Source organism: Moschus berezovskii, chromosome 14 (assembly GCF_049115385.1).
Source record: "Moschus berezovskii isolate FMDL1 chromosome 14, NW_MosBer_1.0, whole genome shotgun sequence".
NCBI classification, from domain to species: Eukaryota; Metazoa; Chordata; class Mammalia; order Artiodactyla; family Moschidae; genus Moschus; species Moschus berezovskii.
This window is the reverse complement of record NC_142473.1, coordinates 60741001-60761989: the sequence shown is the minus strand read 5'-3', so window position 1 is coordinate 60761989 and position 20989 is coordinate 60741001. Positions and strand designations below refer to the sequence as shown.

The following is a 20989-nucleotide window of genomic DNA, read 5'->3' as shown; positions in this document are numbered from 1 at the left end:
TTATTTGGATAAAGTTTGTCTACAAAACTTTAATAGCTCTGAAGAAGTGGTGTTACAATATGTAGATATTTTGCTCTGTGCTGAGACAGAGGAAGCTTGTTCATGAGCCTCAGAAGATTTCTCAAACTTTCTGGCAGGCTGCGGTTACAAGGCATCAAGAGAAAAAGACTCAGCTTTGTCAACAAATCAGCTTTGTTAGATATCTGGGCCTAAGCATATCAGAAGAGACTGGGGTCATAGGCCCCGAGATAATTAAACCTATACTAAATCATCCCCTACCTGACTTTAAGACAACTGAGAGGATTTTTGGGAGTCACAAGCTACTGTCGCATTTGGATTCATAGTTATGGGGAACTTGCCCAGCCTTTATATAAACTTATAGCTGAAACTCAGCAGGCCCAAACGGACAAACTGGTTTGGTCTCCAGATACTCAAAAGGCTTTTAAGGTTCTTCAGACTGCTCTCCTGCAAGCTCCCACTGTGAGCTTGCCCACAGGGTCAGAATTTGTTTGTCACTGAAAGAAAAGGTGTGGCCTTGGGAGTTTTGACACAACCCCAAGGGCCTCACCAGCAACCTACTGCTTATCTAAGCAGAGAATTAGATGTAATTTCATGTGGGTGACCCCACTGCCTAAGAGTAAATGGGGCAGCGGCTTTATTAGCACCTGAATGAAACCTTACTGTACTGACTTCTCCTGATGTGAGTGGAATAGTAAATTCTAAGGTTAATATTGGGGCTTCCCTGGTAGCTCAGAGGTTAAAGCGTCTGCCTCCAATGCAGGAGACCCAGGTTTGATCCCTGGGTCGGGGAGATCGCCTGGAGAAGGAAATGGTAACCCACTCCAGTATTCTTGCCTGGAGAATCCCATGGACGGAGAAGCCTGGTAGGCTACAGTCCACGGGGTCGCAAAGAGTCGGACACGACTGAGCGACATCACTTCACTTCAAGGTTAAAATTTGGATGACAGACTGTAGGCTTCTTAAATATCAGTCATTGTTGTTAGAAGGACCAGTAACTAAGCTTAAAGTTTGTGAAAATATAAATCCTGCCACTTTCCCTCCTGAGAAGGAAAATGAAACACCTGATCACAGTTGTTCCCAATTCCTAAACTATGGAATGTTTATGTTCCCAATTTAAACTATGCAGCTCGGAAAGATCTAATGGATACCCCATTAGACAATACTGACATGAAAATATTTACAGATGGCAATTGTTTTGTTCAGGATGGAAAGTGTAAAGCAGGTTATGCTGTAGTGACTGCTGAACAGGTTTTAGAAGCAAAATCTCTCCCCCAGGGAACCAGTGCTCAGTTAGCGGAGCTTGTGGCTCAGAGTTAAGCAAAGGGCAGCAGGTAAATATCGACACTAAGTATGCTTATTTGACTTTACATGCTCATGCTGCAATATGGAAAGAAAGACAGTTTAAAACAGCAACAGGAGAACCTATTAAACATTTCAGAGAGATCGAGAGACTTTTAACTGCTATATATTGTCCTAAAGAAGTAGCTGTTATGCATTGCAAAGGACACAACAGGGAAAGTAGCTGAAGGTAATCAGCTGGCTGACTGTCAAGCCAGAAAAGCACTTCTTTACTACAGACGCCTTTGATATGGACAGGTCCTGTGGAACATAAAAAACCACAATATACTGAGGAAGAATTAGAAAGATATTAGAAAAGAGGAGCAAAGATTACTGATAAAGGATGGTTACAGTCTGAAGATGGACGATTAATAATTCCTAAAAATGCTCAATGGAAAATTCTTAAGGGTTTACACCAGTTTTCATTTGGGTGCAGAGTACTTACCAGATGGCTTCTCATTTGTTTGAAGGTAAAAATGAAATGAAAACTTTAAAGAACATTATCAAAAAGTGTGAGGTTTGTCAGAAAAATAACCCAAAGACTGAAAAGCCAGCAAAATCTGGATTACAACGAAGTGGAAAGTATCCTGGAGAGGACTGGGAAATTGATTTTACTCATTTGCCAAAAGCTAATGGGTATTCTTGCTTACAAGTTTAGGTGGATACTTTTACTGGATGGATTGAGGCTTTTCCCTGTCATAGCGAGCAGGCTAAGGAGGTTACAAAGATTTTAATCCATGAAATTATCCCCAAGTTTGGGCTGCCATGGAGCCTTCAGAGTGACAATGGCTCCGCCTTTAAAGCTGCTGTAACTCAGGGGGTGTCTAAAGCATTAGGAACAGAATATCACTTACACTGTTCCTGGAGACCCCAATCCTCAGGAAAGGTTGAAAAAGCTAATGACATTATCAAAAGACATCTGTGCAAATTAACTCAAGAGATGCAGGACAATTGGATTAAAGTCCTACCCATAGCTTTAATGAGGGCTCGAACTGCCCCAAAAAAGGAGGGACTGTCCCCCTTTGAATGTATTTCTGGAAGGACTTTCTTATGTACAGACACTGTTATAGACCTTGGAATTAACTAGTTATGTAACTCAGCTCTCAGCTTTTCAAAAGGCATTAACAGAATTCAAGGAGACGACTCCTAACCCAGCCTCTGAGTCAAACAGCCCTCTATTTGAGCCAGGAACCGAGGTCCTCATGAAAACATTGGGGTCTGGGGGCCCATTCCTTGAGCCCCTCTGGGAAGGCCCTTACCAGGTTATTCTTTCTTCTCCCACAGCTGTCAAAGTGCCAAGAATTGATTCGTGGGTACATCACACTCGAGTTAAGAGGTGACACCCTGACCAGAACTAAGTGGCGTCATTTTATGTCTTTACTTTCTATGCTCTGACTTTGTACATTTCAGATGGGCCTGATAATCCATGTGAGCCTACTTCTGCTGACTCCAAAAGTCCTGAGTCTACCGTTTGATCCTCAAGACAATGCCTTACTGTTCCGTGCTCACTCCTATGCTGAATTCCACAATCAGTCTAACTGCTGGGTCTGTGGAGAGCTCCCCTCTTCATCAGTGGAAAGCTTCCCGTGGTGGACATCTCCATTTCAAGGAAAAGACTTTCTCCAAGTCTGCAAATACCTTCGACAACAATCCTATGTGATGCCTCTTCTTAAACTGATGACATCTAACAATCCTAAGATGGACTGATGTAACTATGGCCATAATATGACTTTTGATTTTAACTTCTTTTAATGACTATTTTGCCTTGCATCTGTAACTGTGTAATTGGATTTGTTTCTAGTCACATAAAGGCTTTTAATTTACAAATGGTTGTCCAAGCTCCTACGAGTGCCACAGCCTCCTCCAACTATTACTTGGGGCCCCTGGATCAGAGACCCTCAATATGAGGGTTAGGAGAATATGTTGCCTTAACAATTTAGGGACCACTCCCCTAAACAGCAGGAAGTAGTTATGGAACGAAAATGAGGCCCCTTTCCCTTGGCAACATAATTCTCCTAAAAGAAAAGGGGGGGAAGAGAGAGTCATTTCCTAGGCAGGTTGATAAGAAGTCTAGGGGTCCCCAAAGAGAGAGGGGTCTGGAATTCTCAAGGAGGAAGAAAGGATAAACTTTTTTTCCTCTCTACATTCCTTAGGATTATATAACAATCATGTATCCTGCTTGAGGACAGTCTCTGGAAAAAACCTTCTGGCTAATCCTATTATCTTAAAATGTAAATTATGGGAGTAAGTCTAGTGAGGTCCTTACAACCTCCAGACATTCTTTTGATTCACTGTAATAACTAATTGGAGAGTATATAACTCCATTGCTAACACTAGCAAGGGGGTACTCTTTCTGCCCCCTTCTGACGCCTATGTCAGAAGCTTTATCTCCTTTATACTTCAATAAAACTTTATTACACAAAAGCTTTGAGCGATCAAGCCTCGTCTCTGGCCCAGGATTGAATTCTTCTCCTCCGGAGGCCAAGAATCCCGGCGTCTTTGCGTGGTTAAGCAACAACCTTTCAGAACTGGTGCTCTTTGAAACATCAGTTTTACATAAATGTTTATCCAGTAGCACATCATAAACCACAGGGTTAAAATAATTTTTTTCTCTCATGTAAATGTGGAATTGAGAGCTAAAACTGTTAAACTTAGCAACAGATGATTTTTTCAAGAGCAAAATAATATGCAACCCATAGGACTCATAAGAAAAACCTAAATTATTAGCCACCTCTCAAAGCAGAGGCATCACTTTGCTGACAAAGGTCCATATAGTTAAAGCTATGGTTTTTCCAGTAGTTGTGTACAGATGTGAAAGCTGGACCATAAAGAAGACTGAGCACTGAAGAATTGATGCATTCAAACTGTGGTGCAGAAGACTTGAGAGTTTCCTGGACTGTAAGGAGATCAAACCAGTGAATTCTAAAAGAAATCAACTGTAAATATTCATTGAAAGGACTGACGCTAAAGCTCCAATACTTTGGCCACCTCATGCAAAGAGCTGACTTACTGGAAAAGACCCTAATGCTTGGAAAGATTGAGGGTAGGAGGAGAAGGGGACGACAGAAGATGAGATGGTTGGATGGTATCACCTACTCAACGGACATGAATCTGAGCAAACTCCAGGAGATAGTGAAGGACAGGGACTGCGTGCTGCAGTCCATGGGGTTGCAAAGAGTCAGGCACGGCTTAGAAACTGAACAACAGTCACCTCTAGGGACACTGACTAAATTCTGAAGGTATTGGCCTTAAAACAGCACTTAATTTTTTTTCAGGCATTTAAAGATTTTCATGCACCATATACCTGAAATTTTTGATCTCTTGATTTTGACTCACATCTCTTCCTTTCCTTGGTATATGAACATCCTTCTCAGCGTAAGGAAAGTCCAGTGGTGGAAATTCTGTACTGAAATTAAACCATAATATTTGATATAATTCTAAACCAAATAGCACTATTTGGGGTTCTCATTTGTGGATTACTCAAAAACAAATGTTTATCCTGTTCAAATTAATTTGTATAGTATCACAAGGCTAAAAGAGATCATTTCAGGAGTGGCAATGTTTCAGGAAAGCACCAAGTTGGGAGGGGTGGATAGAGCAACCAATCAGATGAACATCAGCACCTTTTACTTAGTTTTTCCTTAAAAGGAGTCAAACAGCTTTCAATTTTCTGGAGTAAAAATGGCAGCAGAGGTAGGCTATTAAAATGTGCAAGCTAATTGATTCTTTTGAATCCTCATAAAGGACTAAAATGCAAAGAAATAGACGAAAACCATAGAATGGGAAAGACTAGAGATCTCTTCAAGAAAATTAGAGATACCAAGGGAACATTTCATGCAAAGATGGGCTCAATAAAAGAGAGAAACGGTAGGGAACTAACAGAAGAAGAAGATATTAAGAAGAGGTGGCAAGAATACACAGAACTGTACAAAAAATATCTTCACAACCCAGACAATCACGACGGTGTGATCACTCACCTAGAGCCAGACATCCTGGAATGTGAAGTCAAGTGGGCCTTAGGAAGCATCATGACGAACAAAGCTAGTGGAGGTGATGGAATTCCAGTTATTTCAAATCTTAAAAGATTATTCTGTGAAAGTGTTGCACTCAATATGCCAGCAAATTTGGAAAACTCAGCAGTGGCCACAGAACTAAAAAAGGTGTTTTCATTCCAATCCCAAAGGAAGGCAACGCTAAAGAATGCTCAAACTACCCCACAATTGCACTCATCTCACAGGCTGCAGTCCGTGGGGTTGCTAAGGGTCGGACACAACTGAGTGACTTCACTTTCCCTTTTCACTTTCACACATTGGAGAAGGAAATGGCAACCCACTCCAGTGTTCTTGCCTGGAGAATCCCAGGGACGGGGGAGCCTGGTGAGCTTCCGTCTATGGGGTCACACAGAGTCGGACATGACTGAAGTGACTTAGCAGCAGCAGCAGCAGCACACACTAGTAAAGTAATGCTCAAAATTCTCCAAGCCAGGTTTCAGCAGTACGTGAACCATGAATTTCCAGATGTTCAAGTTGGTTTTAGAAAAGGCAGAGGAACCAGAGATCAAATTGCCAACATCCTCTGGATCATCGAAAAAGCAAGAGAGTTCCAGAAAAACATCTATTTCTGCTTCATTGACTATGCCAAAGCCTTTGACTGTGTGGCTCACAATAAACTGTGGAAAATCCTGAATGAGATGGGAATACCAGACCAACTGACCTGCCTCTTGAGAAACATGTATACAGGTCAGGAAGCAACAGTTTGAACTGAACATGGAACAACAGACTGGTTCCAAATAGGAAAAGGAGTGCATCAAGCCTGTATATTGTCATCCTGCTTATTTAACTTATATGCAGAGTACATCATGAGGAACGCTGGGCTGGAAGAAGCACAAGCTGGAATCATGATTGCTGGGACAATTATCAATAACCTCAGATATGCAGATGACACTACCCTTATGGCAGAAAGTGAAGAGGAACTCAAAAGCCTCTTGATGAAAGTGAAAGAGGAGAGTGAAAAAGTTGGCTTAAAGCTCAACATTCAGAAAACTAAGATCATGGCATCCAGTCCCATCACTTCATGGGAAATACATGGGGAAACAGTGGAAACAGTGGCTGACTTTTTCTGGGTTCCAAAATCACTGCAGATGGTGATTGTAGCCATGAAATTAAAAGACGCTTGCTCCTTGGAAGGAAAGTTATGACCAACCTAGACAGCATATTAAAAAGCAGACATTACTCTGTCAACAAAGGTCCATCTAGTCAAGGCTATGGTTTTTCCAGTAGTCATGTATGGATGTGAGAGTTGGACTGTGAAGAAAGCTGAGCACTGAAGATTTGATGCTTTTGAACTGTGGTGTTGTAGAAGACTCAAGTGTCCCTTGGACTGCAAGGAGATCCAACCAGTCCATCCTAAAGGAGATCAGTCCTGGGTGTTCATTGGAAGGACTGATGTTGAAGCTGAAACTCCATCACTTTGGCCACCTGATGCGAAGAGCTGACTCACTGGAAAAGACCCTGATGCTGGGAAAGATTGAGGGCAGGAAAAGAAGGGAACGACAGAGAATGAAAAGGTTGGATGGCATCACCGACTCAATGGACATGGGTTTGGGTAGACTCCGGGAGTTGGTACTGGACAGGGAGGCCTGGCGTGCTGTGGTTCATGGGGTCGCAGAGTCAGACACAACTGAGGGACTGAACTGAGCTGAAAGGTCTAATGTTTTCTAAAATACAATTTGCTGTAGAGCTCATAGATGAGCACCTTTCACATTAAGTGATATATACACAAAACATTCTTTACTCAGAAGAAAACAGGTTTCTTTTGGCACGCCCTAGTTAACAGGAAAGGGAACAGGAAATGAACAGACAATGTTAATAAAGGGAAGAGGAGTAGTAATAATCCAACCCTGTAATAATATAACCCAAATTCCTAGAAGGGATAAAAAGTTAAGCCACATTGAAATAAAGATGATTCAGCAGTATCACAAAAGTCATCAGTATTTTTGTAATACTGATACTTGATATGGTACAGATACAAAGTTTTGTGTGCTAATACATAGATTGCTAAAAAGGGAGCCAGGTGTGAGACAAAAACTAACTCAGAAAATTAAAGAGCCTGATTTAGTCTCTGCTTTCTGTCCAACCCTTCTAAAATGTCTTCTGCTGAGCTTTCATGCTGTTGTTTTCACAGCAGAAACAAGGGTGTTTGAAAAATTGGCCAGTGTTACAGTCTCCAAACTGCTGGACAACTTTATTCAACAAGAAATTACAGGTGGCTGTGGTTGAAACAAAACAAATTGTTCAAAAGGACCTCAGTGTCAGGGTATGTTCTCTGTACCCTTAATCTGACCTTAATACTGTAGAACCTTAGTCTCACAGTGCCTTCCAGACACGTTAAACAAGACAATGATGTGAAAGAAATGACTTATTCAAAAAATGTCAGATGGTTGACAGCCTAGGTAGTTGTACATGAAATGCAGCCAGACGCCAGAATCTTGAGGCAAAAGAAAGAATAGTCTTACAGGCTTGTGTTGGTTCTGTTTAGTTTCTATTTTCCTAAGGCACAACCAAAGTTCTTTTAGATTTTTTTCTGGTAAGTGTTTTTCTTGCTGGAGGATCATAAAAGTAGGTGGAAGTAACAGCCAATTGGCATGCTAAAGTAAGGAAAATAGGACTTGGACTAAAACTAAGGTCAGCAGGTGGAAAAAAAAACAACAAAATTTGTATTGGTTTTAAATTAGTACCAAAGTTTCTTACTGAAGAACAGAAAAACAACAGAGGTGTCTTACACCTTTGCATAAGAAAAAAATGACTTTCCTTTGGAAGCTGTAGCTCAGAATTTAATCTGGAGTAATGATAACATGTAATACAAACAATATGGATTTTATAATAATGTATAAGCTCAGAAAAGTTGTAAAAATGCTAATGTATAGAGCTACAAATATGGTGACATATGAGCAAAGGGGTCAAACCAAGTTTTCACTCCAGGCAGGTGTTGTGTTTGTGACAAGTGACTCAATTTGTTATACATTCAACTCCAATAGAATTAGCTGCCTTACAATGAGATTTCACTGCCATATCTTAGCACTTTAATTTTTGGTAGTTCTGTTACAAGTTCAAGTAAGTTAGAGCTGTTTTCAACCCTTATGTCTATTTCCTTCAAAAAACATGAAGGAGCAGGCATTCTAATATGCTTTATGTAAATAGGATCCTGATTATTTTAGCTCTAGTTAACTCCATACATTTTCCTGGGCATAACTATTGACTCTCTGAAAACTTGCAAATATTGCATAATTTTAAAGTCAGAGTACAACAACATTTACTGGTAACCTCAAATAAGTTATTCTGGAGGATGAAATATGAGTAGGTCAGTCCACCAATCATGTTTGCCTAGCCATAAGAACAGTCACAACTTAAAGATCTGCAAAGATCAAAGGAAACAGAACAACCACCTTTAACTGGCTGGAGGTGGAACATTCTACAGGTGTCCTGGCAGCCTTCATAAAGGGTAGAAGATGACTGACTCACCCACTCCACTGGGCTGTGACCACACAGAGACACTCCAGTGCCCACCATAAATCTGGAATGTGACAAGTATAGAACCCAGTGGCAGATCTGAGCTTGCTTAGAACACTCTGACCAGCACAGAGGCAGATAATGACAAAAATATAAATCAAGGCTGACACAGCTAAGTGCTGCCTCATAGCAGGCCAACTGGGTATGGGGTTTTGCTAGTCCTTAGCTGACTGTTTTCATTATTTAATCAATATTAAGAAAATTCATATGCAAGCCTTGTCAAAAAGAGAAAAAGTTAACTTCCTATGATCAGCATAAACTGTTAACCTGTTAAGAGAAGCCCAATACTTCCAGCATTCGGGTATATACATACACATCATGTCTGTTTCTTTTTAAACATCTTAGGGTGAGGATGAGGAGAGAGAAGACAAATGAGATAAAGACACAAGCTAAACATCCAACAAGTCCCATTCCTCATTCTCTGTGTGGCTGGCAGCATGTCTGAAAGTCACTCCTTTGCTGTGATGGTCGTAATACATCTGAACATGTAGATCTTTATTTCCTTGTTTGTTTGGCTAGGCCTAGGGTACGTGCTATTTTATTTTCTTGGTGTAACAATTCATCACTGCTTCCTGAGAGGCTCAAACAGGATCACTGGCCAGATTCCGAAGAGAAACTGTTTGGAAACAAGTTAGGACAAAATGAAAGAAGATAAAATTGTTCCATGTTATCCCTGAAGAAGTCATGGGCTATGACTACAGTGGTTTGTTAGTGGTTGTCCTGGTATTAATAATCAAAGCACAGCATATTCTTCCCAGGTCTGCACCATATCTGAGAAACAATTTTTATTTATTTAAATATATTAAGCATCTACTTTGTCAAGCATGGAGCTGGGCATTTAATTTCTCTTAGATGCTTAAAACAGCTATTCAACTAAGGTATTAATAGCTCCATTTTATTGCTGAAGAAACTAAGACTTGAAGAAAGGAGACTTGCCCAGGGTCATAAAGCAGTAAGTCAAAGACAAGATTCAAGAGCATCTGGTTCCAAAGCCTGTACTCTTTCCACCCCATCCCCTTCTTCTTCCTCCATCCCATCCTCCCATTACCTCCTCCTCCAACACACACATACACACAACTCCCTAGGAAGGAGACTTACCTTCACCTTTGGCCTGTATCTCAAATAAAGTGTTCTTGTATATAAACTGAAAGAAAAGGGGAGAGGGAAGAGCTTTTCAGACAATTCTTTTTGTTTTAAATTATAGTTGGCTTACAGTGTTGTATTAGCTTCAGGTGCACAGCGAAGTGATTACATTAGCACTGATCAGTAACCATTTTTTGAGAATCTACTCTGTGCAGAATACTTGGCAAAGTACTAAGGAAGATGGAGAAATGAACAACTCTCACACTGGACACTCAGGATATTTGTAGTAGGGAGCATTCCACTTATGCTTGATGTGATTTATGTCATGACTGCCAGTTTCATCTCTGAAGATATATGGTAGTAAGAATTAAGGTACAGTATTCCCAGAACATTTTAGAAATGGTTATATCAACTCTATAAGCATTATAATATAGGTGTGAAATAACCAGAAAGGTATCACTTCTTCAGAGAATTCTTTGAAATGAATCACCTCTAAAGATAAGATTTTAATATCAGTCCATACAGCAAAAAGTTAAATTTATTCCTGAAAAATTTATTAAACTGTGTATAACTTACAACATACATAGTTTATGTACACTAATTGTATTTGAATAGTAATATACAGCATGAGTACATAATTTTATAGCATGAAAAACTTCCTACTTTAAATAAGAGAATGAAAAAGAGCATGGTAACTCTGAGTAATTTAGTGTGGCTATACCATGGTGCGGGACCTCAAACCGGAATTGTGAAGAGAGGCGTCACATATTGAGAAGAATACTGCACTGTCTTAGAATATAACCTTTGTTGTTCAGTCACTAAGTTGTGTCCAACTCTTTGCAGCCCCTTGGACTGCAGCACACCAGGCTTCCTTGTCCTTCGCTATCTCCCTGAGTTTGCTCAAACTCATGTCCACTGAGTCAGTGATGCCATCCAACCATCTCATCCTCTGTTGCCCGCTTCTCCTGCGCTCAATCTTTCCCAGCATCAGAATCTTTTCCAAAAAGTCAGCTCTTTGCATGAGGTGGCCAAAGTGTTGGAGCTTCAGCTTCAGCATCAGCCCTTCTGAAGAACATTCAGTGTTGATTTCCTTTAGAATTGACTGGTTTGATCTCCTTTCTGTCCAACGTTATAATAATATAAACTTACTCTAATGGTTTTTCAGATGTTAATCTCTAAAATGAAGCTACGACATTCTCTCTTCTCTTTAGTGAAGAGTCTTGGACTGGGGCAGAGAAGCCCTGGATTCCAATCCTTGCTGTTCCCTCTACCACTCTCAACTATTTATTAAGTACCTACAACATGTGGGCAAGCACTGGACCCAGTTTATAGACACTTCATTCTTAAATTACCCTATTAGATAGGTATTATTCTTGTTTTGAATATGAGAAAGTCTCAAAAAAGGTCAAATATTTCATTCAAGGTGCTATAGCTAGTAAATGATAGAAGCAAGATTTGAAGTCAGGTGCCATCTAATGATTACCCAACATGTTGTTCTGTAACTGGCCAGTGATTAAGTCACTTCTCGCTGGGCCCCAGTTTCGTTCACCATCAAATGAGGAAGTCATATTAGGTTACTTCTAAGGTCTTGATTGGTAGATGGCTGTAAATTTGTGTAACGTCTGATGGTCACTTCTGTGAAACATATTCCTCTCTCCTAATTTACTATATTTTTTCCCTCTGCTCAGTTTCAAAACAACTTACTTTTTAGTCTTTTGGGGGTGGAGTATAGAGTGAGCTTACTTCTGATTCATCCAACTTGATGTAGAAAAGTCTTCCATTAGACTCCCTTCTTTGGGCTGGCTCCTTTTCTTTGGTTAGCTCTAGGTCTTGACTTCAGTCTCCTTTGTTCCACGAGGCCGCGGAATCAGAGCTTAGAATTGACGGACTGACAAAAATTCTTCCAGCCCAAAGCAGTTGTGGTGCTCCTTTTTAGGTACCTGTTTTCTTTTAGACTGTAACATTTCTTTTAATATTGTATCCAACACTCTTCATTGTTTTAGCAGGAAATCTGTCCGAATATCCTAGGCTGGCATCACTGCAAATGCAAGTCCTGCTCAATTTAATCATTTCAACAATCTATGGGATAGAAGAGTGTTCTCCTTATTTTAACAGATCAGGAAATGGAGACTTAGACCTAAGTAAAGAACTTGGCTCAAGATGTTACCCAGTTATGAAGTAAAGGAGTAAAGATATGAACTCATATTTTTACTCTACTGTGTTGCTCTTTGTTTCAAACATCTGTACAGGACTTAAGTCTTAGAGTACATCATGTTACTAAATTCTCAAATTGTCCCTCTGCAATATCATTATTCACATGTTGCCTTCAATGAGGGACCTACAGAATCAAAATTTCCATATAATTAAAACTTACAACATGGAAGTTTCTTTTATTTTAGTTATTTAGGGTGAAATATATCTAAAATATATTCTATTCTTCCCTGTGTCCTTAAAAATAATAGGAAAACATTTTAACATTACCAGAAAACAAAAAAATTAACTCAAAATCTTGTCACTAAATCTCATCAAAGTGCTTCAATTTTTGTGTATTTACTTTAAACTGTGTCACCATGCAAATGAATTTTTACACTGGTTTAATAATCTTATATAACATGACTTCATTTCACGTAAAAATAAAAATGTCTATGTTGCCATAAAATTTTCATACTTATAATTTTAAATGGCTGAATAAAGGAGATGCTATGATTTACTTTATGATTTTTTTCCTAACTATTGCATATTTTATTTTTCTATTATTGTTTTTCTTTTGCTAAATTAAATAACAGTGATAAAACTTTCTGTGTCAACACACATTTTCATTTTTCAAGATTTTTTCCTTTAGGATAAATTTTGAGAAAGCTAATAATTGTGAAAAAAAATATAAACATTTCATTTTCATCAACATATGTAGCATCAAATTTCTTTCCAAATGGATTGTGCCAATTTACACTGACAAGTAATGTATGATAATACCATTTTCACTATAACTAAAGAATAAAGAAGAGAGTTTAAAAATATTACTGTAGCTCATTTTAAGGGTTTTATAAACTATCCCACTGTTTTATTTTTAAGTTATTATTTGAAAGGCTAATACAAGCAATTGGTTAAAAATTCAAACAGTATGAAAAGATGTACAGGAAAAAGGAGGTCTGTCTCCTATTCCTGACTCTCAGCTCAGAGCTAACTGCTGTTATTTAACAGCTTATGTGTAACCTTACAAAGTTTTCACATTCCTCAGCATATATGTGTACTCAGCCTCCTCTTCACAAAAACAGGCCTGGCCTTCCTCTCTTTTTTGTTTTTTTAAATTTAAAAGCAGCTAGAAACTTACAGAAAGGTTGTAAGATTAAGAATTCTTTTATCCCCTTATTTCAGATCCCCAATTGTTATCATTTAACCACATCTGTTTTATATTTATAACCATACACAAAAACACATAATGTACATGTATGTGTAAATCTATTTATCTATTTCCTACATGATGGCCATCATCCCTAAATACTTCATTGTGTATCACCACAAAACAAGAACACTCTCCTAAATTATTATAATATAACTGTTCCAACCAGGAAATTAATATTAATAAAGTACTCCATCCAACTCAAAACAATTCAAATTTTGCTGAATGTCCCAACAATTTCTCTTCTCCATCCTGATTCAGGGTCTCATCCAGAAACATGCACTGCATGTAGTTTCCATGTCATGTCTTAACCATCATGTCCTGACTCAATAATTCTTCAGCTCTTTGTCTTCCATAACTTGATGGTCTTATAAGATTTTCACTCTGTAGAAATACCTTCAACATGATTTCATCAATGTTTTCACGGCCTGACACAGGCCTTGCAACTCGGGCAGGAATACCACAGAAATGATGCTAAACTCATTTCAGTGCACTGTATCAGGAGTCACACTAGAGTGACCAGCCCCATCATGGGTAATGCCAACCTCAGATGCAGGAAAGTTGGTTCCTACTAGTTTTCCGCACTGTAAATTCACCATTTCCCCCTCTGTATTAGTGTTTTAGTAAGGGAGACTCACAGGAGTATTTCACAATACTCATGAGAGTGTTAAATAATTCTGAACTATGCCAATCTGTGTTCTTCATCAAACTTCCACCTATCAGCCAGAGATCAACTGTTAACTAATATCTATCATATATTCAATAGATAGTTCCGAAATGGTAATTATTTGTTTCTACTGTTTCTTCTGCATTTATTAGTCGGAATTCTTTTCTAAGGAAGAGCTTTCCCTTCTAATTTTTTATATTAATCACAGATTCCTATTTTATTCAATAGATTGCAATTTGAATACATCTAATGTGTCCCATTAAGAAGAGGTGGCAAAAATACACAGAAGAACTGTACAAAAAAGATCTTCACAACCAAGATAATCACGATGGTGTGATCACTGAACTAGAGCCAGACATCTTGGAATGTGAAGTCAAGTGGGCCTTAGAAAGCATCACTACAAACAAAGCTAGTGGAGGTGATGGAATTCCAGTGGAGCTATTTCAAATCCTGAAAGATGATGCTGCGAAAGTGCTGCACTCAATATGCCAGCAAATTTGGAAAACTCAGCAGTGGCCACAGGACTGGAAAAGGTCAGTCTTCATTCCAATCCCAAAGAAAGGCAATGCCAAAGAATGCTCAAACTACCACACAATTGCACTCATCTCACATGCTAGTCGGAGAAGGCAATGGCAAGCCACTCCAGTACTCTTGCCTAGAAAATCCTATGAACGGAGGAGACTGGTAGGCTGCAGTCCATGGGGTCGCTATGAGTCAGACATGACTGAGCGACTTCACTTTCCCTTTTCACTTTCACACACTGGAGAAGGAAATGGCAACCCACTCCAGTGTTCTTGCCTGGAGAATCCCAGGGACGGGGGAGCCTGATGGGCCACCGTCTATGGTGTCACACAGAGTCGGACACGACTGAAGTGACTTAGCAGCAGCAGCAGCACATGCTAGTAAAGTGATGCTCAAAATTCTCCAAGCCAGGCTTCAGCAATATGTGAACCGTGAACTCCCAGATGTTCAAGTAGGTTTTAGAAAAGGCAGAGGAACCAGAGATCAAATCACCAACATCCGCTGGATCATGGAGAAAGCAAGAGAGTTCCAGAAAAACATCTATTTCTGCTTCATTGACTATGCCAAAGCCTTTGACTGTGTGGATCACAATAAACTGTGGAAAATTCTGAATGAGATGGGAATACCAGACCACCTGACCTGCCTCTTGAGAAACCTGTATGCAGGTCAGGAAGCAACAGTTAGAACTGGACATGGAACAACAGACTGGTTCCAAATAGGAAAAGGAGTATGTCAAGGCTATATATTGTCACCCTGCTTATTTAACTTATATGCAGAGTACATCATGAGGAACGCTGGGCTGGAAGAAGCACAAGCTGGAATCAAGATTGCTGGGACAATTATCAATAACCTCAGATATGCAGATGACACCACCATTATGGCAGAAAGTGAAGAGGAACTCAAAAGCCTCTTGATGAAAGTGAAAGAGGAGAGTGAAAAGATTGGCTTGAAGCTCAACATTCAGAAAACAAAGATCATGGCATCTGGTCCCATCACTTCATGGGAAATAGATGGGGAAACAGTGGAATAAGTATCGGCCTTTATTTTTTTGGGCTCCAAAATCACTGTGGATGCTGATTGCAGCCATGAAATTAAAAGACGCTTACTCCTTGGAAAGAAAGTTATGACCAGCCTAGATAGTATATTAAAAAGCAGAGACATTACTTTGCCAACAAAGGTCCATCTAGTCAAGGCTATGGTTTTTCCAGTGGTCATGTATGGCTGTGAGAGTTGGACTGGGAAGAAAGCTGATCGCTGAAGAATCGATGCTTTTGAACTGTGGTGCTGGAGAAGACTCTTGAGAGTCCCTTGGACTGCAAGGAAATCCAACCAGTCCATTCTAAAGGAGATCAATCCTGGGTGTTCATTGGAAGGACTGACGCTAAAATTGAAACTCCAATACTTTAGCCACCTCATGTGAAGTGCTGACTCATTGGAAAATACCCTGCTGCTCGGAGGGATTGGGGGCAGGAGGAGAAGGGGACGACAGAGTATGAGATGGCTGGATGGCATCACCGACTTGATGAACATGAGTTTGGGTGAACTCCGGGAGTTGGTAATGGACAGGGAGGCCTGGCGTGCTGTGATTCATGGGGTCGCAAAGAGTCGGACATGACTGAGCGACTGAACTCAATCGAACTGAACTGAATGTGTCCTATATCTGAGTGTATGTACATATGTAAGTATGTGAGTGTGTCACACATTCTTGAGTGTGTTTTGGGTTTTTTTTGGCAGCACCACTGTACAGCTTGTGGGACCTTAGTTCTCCAACCAGGGTCTGAACCTGGGCCACAGGAATGAAGGTGCAGAGTCCTAACGACTGAACCGTCAGGGAATGCCCAATACCAATACTTTTAATTCCAATCTAACCCCCTCAGAGTTCCTTCTATCTTTTCCTCTTTTCATACTTTTAAATCCCTTGTAATACAGTGAAGAAATCAGGCTCTTGCTAACCTCTCAATATATTTACTTATTGTTTAATCAATTAATTTATTTGTCCAATATAACCTATTTCCCAACTCCAGCTACCTCATCCATCCATCCCGTTTCCTGTCCCACACAGAAGCCCCATCCGCATCACCTTGATTTTCTTAGAGTAGTTCAGCATGCTACAACCACTGACCCTTTCCTCACTCCCTATTCCTTGGACATTGAATGCTGGTACCTCTGCACAGCACTTCTTCCCCCTCGCTGCCTTATTTCCTTGAAAGGTTTCCACACTAGGAAGACAGAAGGAGAAAGTGAAAAAAAAAAAAAGATGGAAAGGAAAACGTAGAAAAGGGGAGGGGGGAGTGGGAAACCCTAGTCTTTCAAAATAGGATATATTGTGTATAATTTTATCCCTTCTTGAATATTTACTGGAAAAATTCATTGATATATTATATTACACTGAAGTAATGTCCTGGGGACTTCTTGGGGAGTGTTACCAAACCAAGTTTTTAATTCTTGGGTCTGTTCTAGTTACTTTTGGTTCTCCTTTTCTATCATTTGTCAGTTTTCCCAAATATTTCCTGCCATAACCCTTCTTCTTAAATAGATATTTCTAATATGCTATGGGCTAAGAATCCAAACTTACTTCATGGGAAATAGATGGGGAAACAGTGTCAGACTTTATTTTTTTGGGCTCCAAAATCACTTCGGATGCTGATTGCAGCCATGAAATTAAAAGACGCTTGCTCCTTGGAAGGAAAGTTATGACCAGCCTAGATAGCATATTAAAAAGCAGAGACTTACTTTGCCAACCAAGGTCCGTCTAGTCAAGGCTATGGTTTTTCCCATGGTCATGTATGGATGTGAGAGTTGGATGTGAAGAAAGCTGATCGCTGAAGAATTGATGCTTTTGAACTGTGGTGCTGGAGAAGAATCTTGAGAGTCCCTTGCACTGCAAGGAAATCCAACCAGTCCATTCTAAAAGAGATCAGTCCTGGGTGTTCATTGGAAGGACTTATGCTAAAGATGAAACTCCAATACTTTGGCCACCTATGACACAAGTTGACTCACTGGAAAAGACTCTGATGCTGGGAGCGATTGGGGATAGGAGGAGACGGGGACGGCAGAGAATGAGATGGCTGGATGGCATCACCGATTTGATGGACATGAATTTGAGTGAATTCCTGGAGTTGGTGATGGACAGGGAGGCCTGGCGTGCTGTGCTTCATGGGGTAGCAAAGAGTCGGACACGACTAAGCGACTGAACTGAACTGAACTGAACTGAAAGAATCCAAACAATCAGTGCACTAAGAGTAGTAAACTAAAATAAGTATACACAGAGCCAGAGTTTTTAAAGCTCTTCCGTAATTAATAATCTTGAGCTCTTCAAGGTATGAATTCAGTGATTCTTATTTAGCTGTCCAGAAGTTCTTTTTATGTAATTCTCTAGTGGTTAAATTTTAGATAATTCAGGTTGCCTAAATAGATTAGATAGGTGGGATTCAAATGTTATTTTGAGAAGGTATTCTAAAATTTCACTTGAATAAATTTTCACATTGGTTCAAAGGAAAATTTTCTTCCCCTCTCTACAAATATTTAAGCTCTCTCAAATCTTGAGATAAATTTGAGATTAAACATTAGAGATACCAAGGGAATATTTCATGCAAAGATGGGCACAATAAAGGACAGAAATGGTATGGACCTAACAGAAGCTGAAGATATTAAGAAGAGGTTGCAAGAATACACAGAAGATTATACAAAAAAGATCTTCATGATCCAGATAACCATGATGGTTTGATCACTTACCTAGAGCCAGATATCCTGAAATGTGAAGTTAAGAGAGCCTTAGGAAGCATCACTACAGGCAAAGCTAGTAAGGTGACGGAATTCTAGTTGAGCTATTTCAAAACCTGAAAGATGATGCTGTGAAAGTGTTGCACTCAACATGCCAGTAAATTTGGAAAACTCAACAGTGGCCACAGGACAGAAAAAGGTCAGTCTTCATTCCAATCCCAAGGAAAGGCAATGCCAAACAATATTCAAACTACCACACAATTGCACTCATCCACATGCTAGCAAAGCAATGCTCAAAATTCTCCAATCCAGGCTTCAACAGTATATGAATCATGAACTTTCAGATGTTCAAGCTGGATTTAGAAAAAGCAGAGGAACCATCCTCTAGATTATCGAAAAAGCAAGAGAATACCAGAAAAACATCTACTTCTGCTTTATTGACTATGCCAAAGCCTTTGACTATACGGATCACAGCAAACTGTGGAAAATTCTGAAAGAGATGGGAATACCAGATCACCTGACTTGCCTCCTGAGAAATCTGTATACAGGTCAAGAAGCAACAGTTAGAACTGGACATGGATCAACAGACTGGTTCTAAATTGGGAAAGGAGTACGTCAAGGCTGTATACTGTCACCCTGCTTATTTAACGTATAGGCAGAGTACATCATGAGAAATGCCAGACTGGGTGAAGCACAATCTGAAATCAAGAGCCAAGAGAAATAGCAATAACCTCCACTCTTATGGTAGAAAGCAAAGAACTAAAGAACCTCTTGATGAAAGAGAAGGAGGAGAGTGAAAAGTTGGCTTAAAACTCAACATTCAGAAAACATTATGGCATCTGGTCCCATCACTTCATGGCAAATTAAATGGGGAAACAATGGAAACAGTGAGAGACATTATTTTCCTGGGCTCCAAAATCACTGCAGATGGTGACTGCAGCCATGAAATTAAAAGACACTTGCTCCTTGGAAGAAAAGCTATGACCAACCTAGATAGCATATTAAAAAGCAGAGGCATTAATTTGCTGATAAAGGTCCGTCTAATCAAGGTTATGGTTTTTCTAGTAGTCATGTATGGATGTGAGAGTTGGACTATAAAGAAAGCTGAGTGCTGAAGAATTGATGCTTTTGAACTGTGGTGCTGGAGAAGACTCTTGAGAGTCTCATAGACTGCAAGGAGATCCAACCAGTCCATCCTAAAGGAAATCGGTCCTGAATATTCATTGGAAGGACTGATGCTGAAGCTGAAACTCCAAAACTTTGGCCATGTGATGTGAAGAACTGACTCATTTGAAAGACCCTGATGCTGGGAAAGATTGAAAGAGGGAGGAGAAGGGGATGACAGAGGATGAGATGGCTGGATGGCATCACTGACTCGATGGACATGAGTTTGAGTAAGCTCCGGGAATTGGTGACAGACAGGGAAACCTGGCGTGCTGCAGTCCATGGGGGCACAAAGAGTCGGACATAATTGAGCAACTGAACTGATCCTCTGGTAAAGAGATCACTATGATAATATTTATTCATTAAATCATTTAGCAACACATACTGAGAGCTTACTATGTGACAGTCACTATTTTAAGCACTTGGGAGAGTAGCAGTGAATAAAATAAAGCCCTTGCTCTCAAGGAACTTACAGTCTAGTTGGGGAAGGTAAACACGTAAACCCTTATGTAACTGCTTATAAAAGCTGTGAAGAAAAATACATTCTGCTAAGGGAAGAGAGAGTGATACAGACATATTATGTGAGTAGGATGAACAGAGACAACTCTAGTTCCATTTTTGCTGTAAGTGGCTGACCTCCAATAAATTCTTTATAAGGGATACAGTGGCAACCAATTTGTTTCAGGGAAGGAGACAAAGAAAGTTGGTGACTTCAGATATGTACTCATGCTTTCTCAATCGCTGCTTAGGGGATCTGGCTGCTTTTTCCCTCTTAAATTTGTTCTCTATAAATAAAGATATGCTGTTCAACAAGAAATGGAAATGTTTATATCCTACTGCACTAAAAAAGGAGACAAATGATCTACTTAAAATGTAGATCATGTGCCAGAGGTCAGTTACACAGCTGTCACCCTTTCAGGATGAGAAAACAGAGCTTCAAAGAGAGGAAGGGACTTGCTTAGGATCACTCTGATTCGGTCTCTGACGTTTTATATTTACACATTCTATTTGAAGAGTAAAGAAAGATTCCAATAGTAGGATTAAAAAGTCTCTATTTCCTACCTGAAAAGGATGTGAAGATAAGAACCAAGGCCAGTTAAAATATGCCACCATGCATGAAACTGTGTGGCCACACCGATGATAGGTGGTACCTTCTTTCGAAAGTTCCTGTGTGAAGGGGGTAAAAATAAGCATTCAATTATTTTTCATATTTAACAATTAATGCTGATAGTATCAAAGCATTTTGAAACATTATTCTCAAACATGGCAATTATTTCATTTCCTTTTGTCTGCTGTATTGTTTTCCAAAGTATATCTTGAGGAACGGTATTCCTAATAGACATTCCATGAAGAAATGACTCTGTGGTCAAAATAAATGTAGGAAACAGTACACAGTTCGTTGCCCTTTTGGAGATTTGTAATGCATATTAACAGATTAACAGCTGTAAAACGTCCTACCATAACTAAACAGTTTATCATCAGCTTTTTCAGGTAAACCACCAA

The 20989-nt window shown here is 39.7% G+C and overlaps 1 protein-coding gene across 1 annotated transcript in view; it reads right to left on the bottom strand.

Annotated features, from left to right (window-relative positions):
* Positions 1 to 1764: 1764 nt before the first annotated feature.
* ACER3 (alkaline ceramidase 3) overlaps positions 1765 to 20989 on the bottom strand; it is a 151779-nt gene continuing 132554 nt past the window's right edge. The window contains exons 9-11 of the mRNA XM_055423741.2: positions 20549 to 20653; positions 10026 to 10071; positions 1765 to 9543 (exon numbers count right to left, since the gene is read on the bottom strand). Coding sequence (XP_055279716.2) covers positions 9490 to 9543; positions 10026 to 10071; positions 20549 to 20653 — 205 coding nt within the window. The 3' untranslated portion in view covers positions 1765 to 9489. The remainder of the gene's footprint in view (positions 9544 to 10025; positions 10072 to 20548; positions 20654 to 20989) is intronic.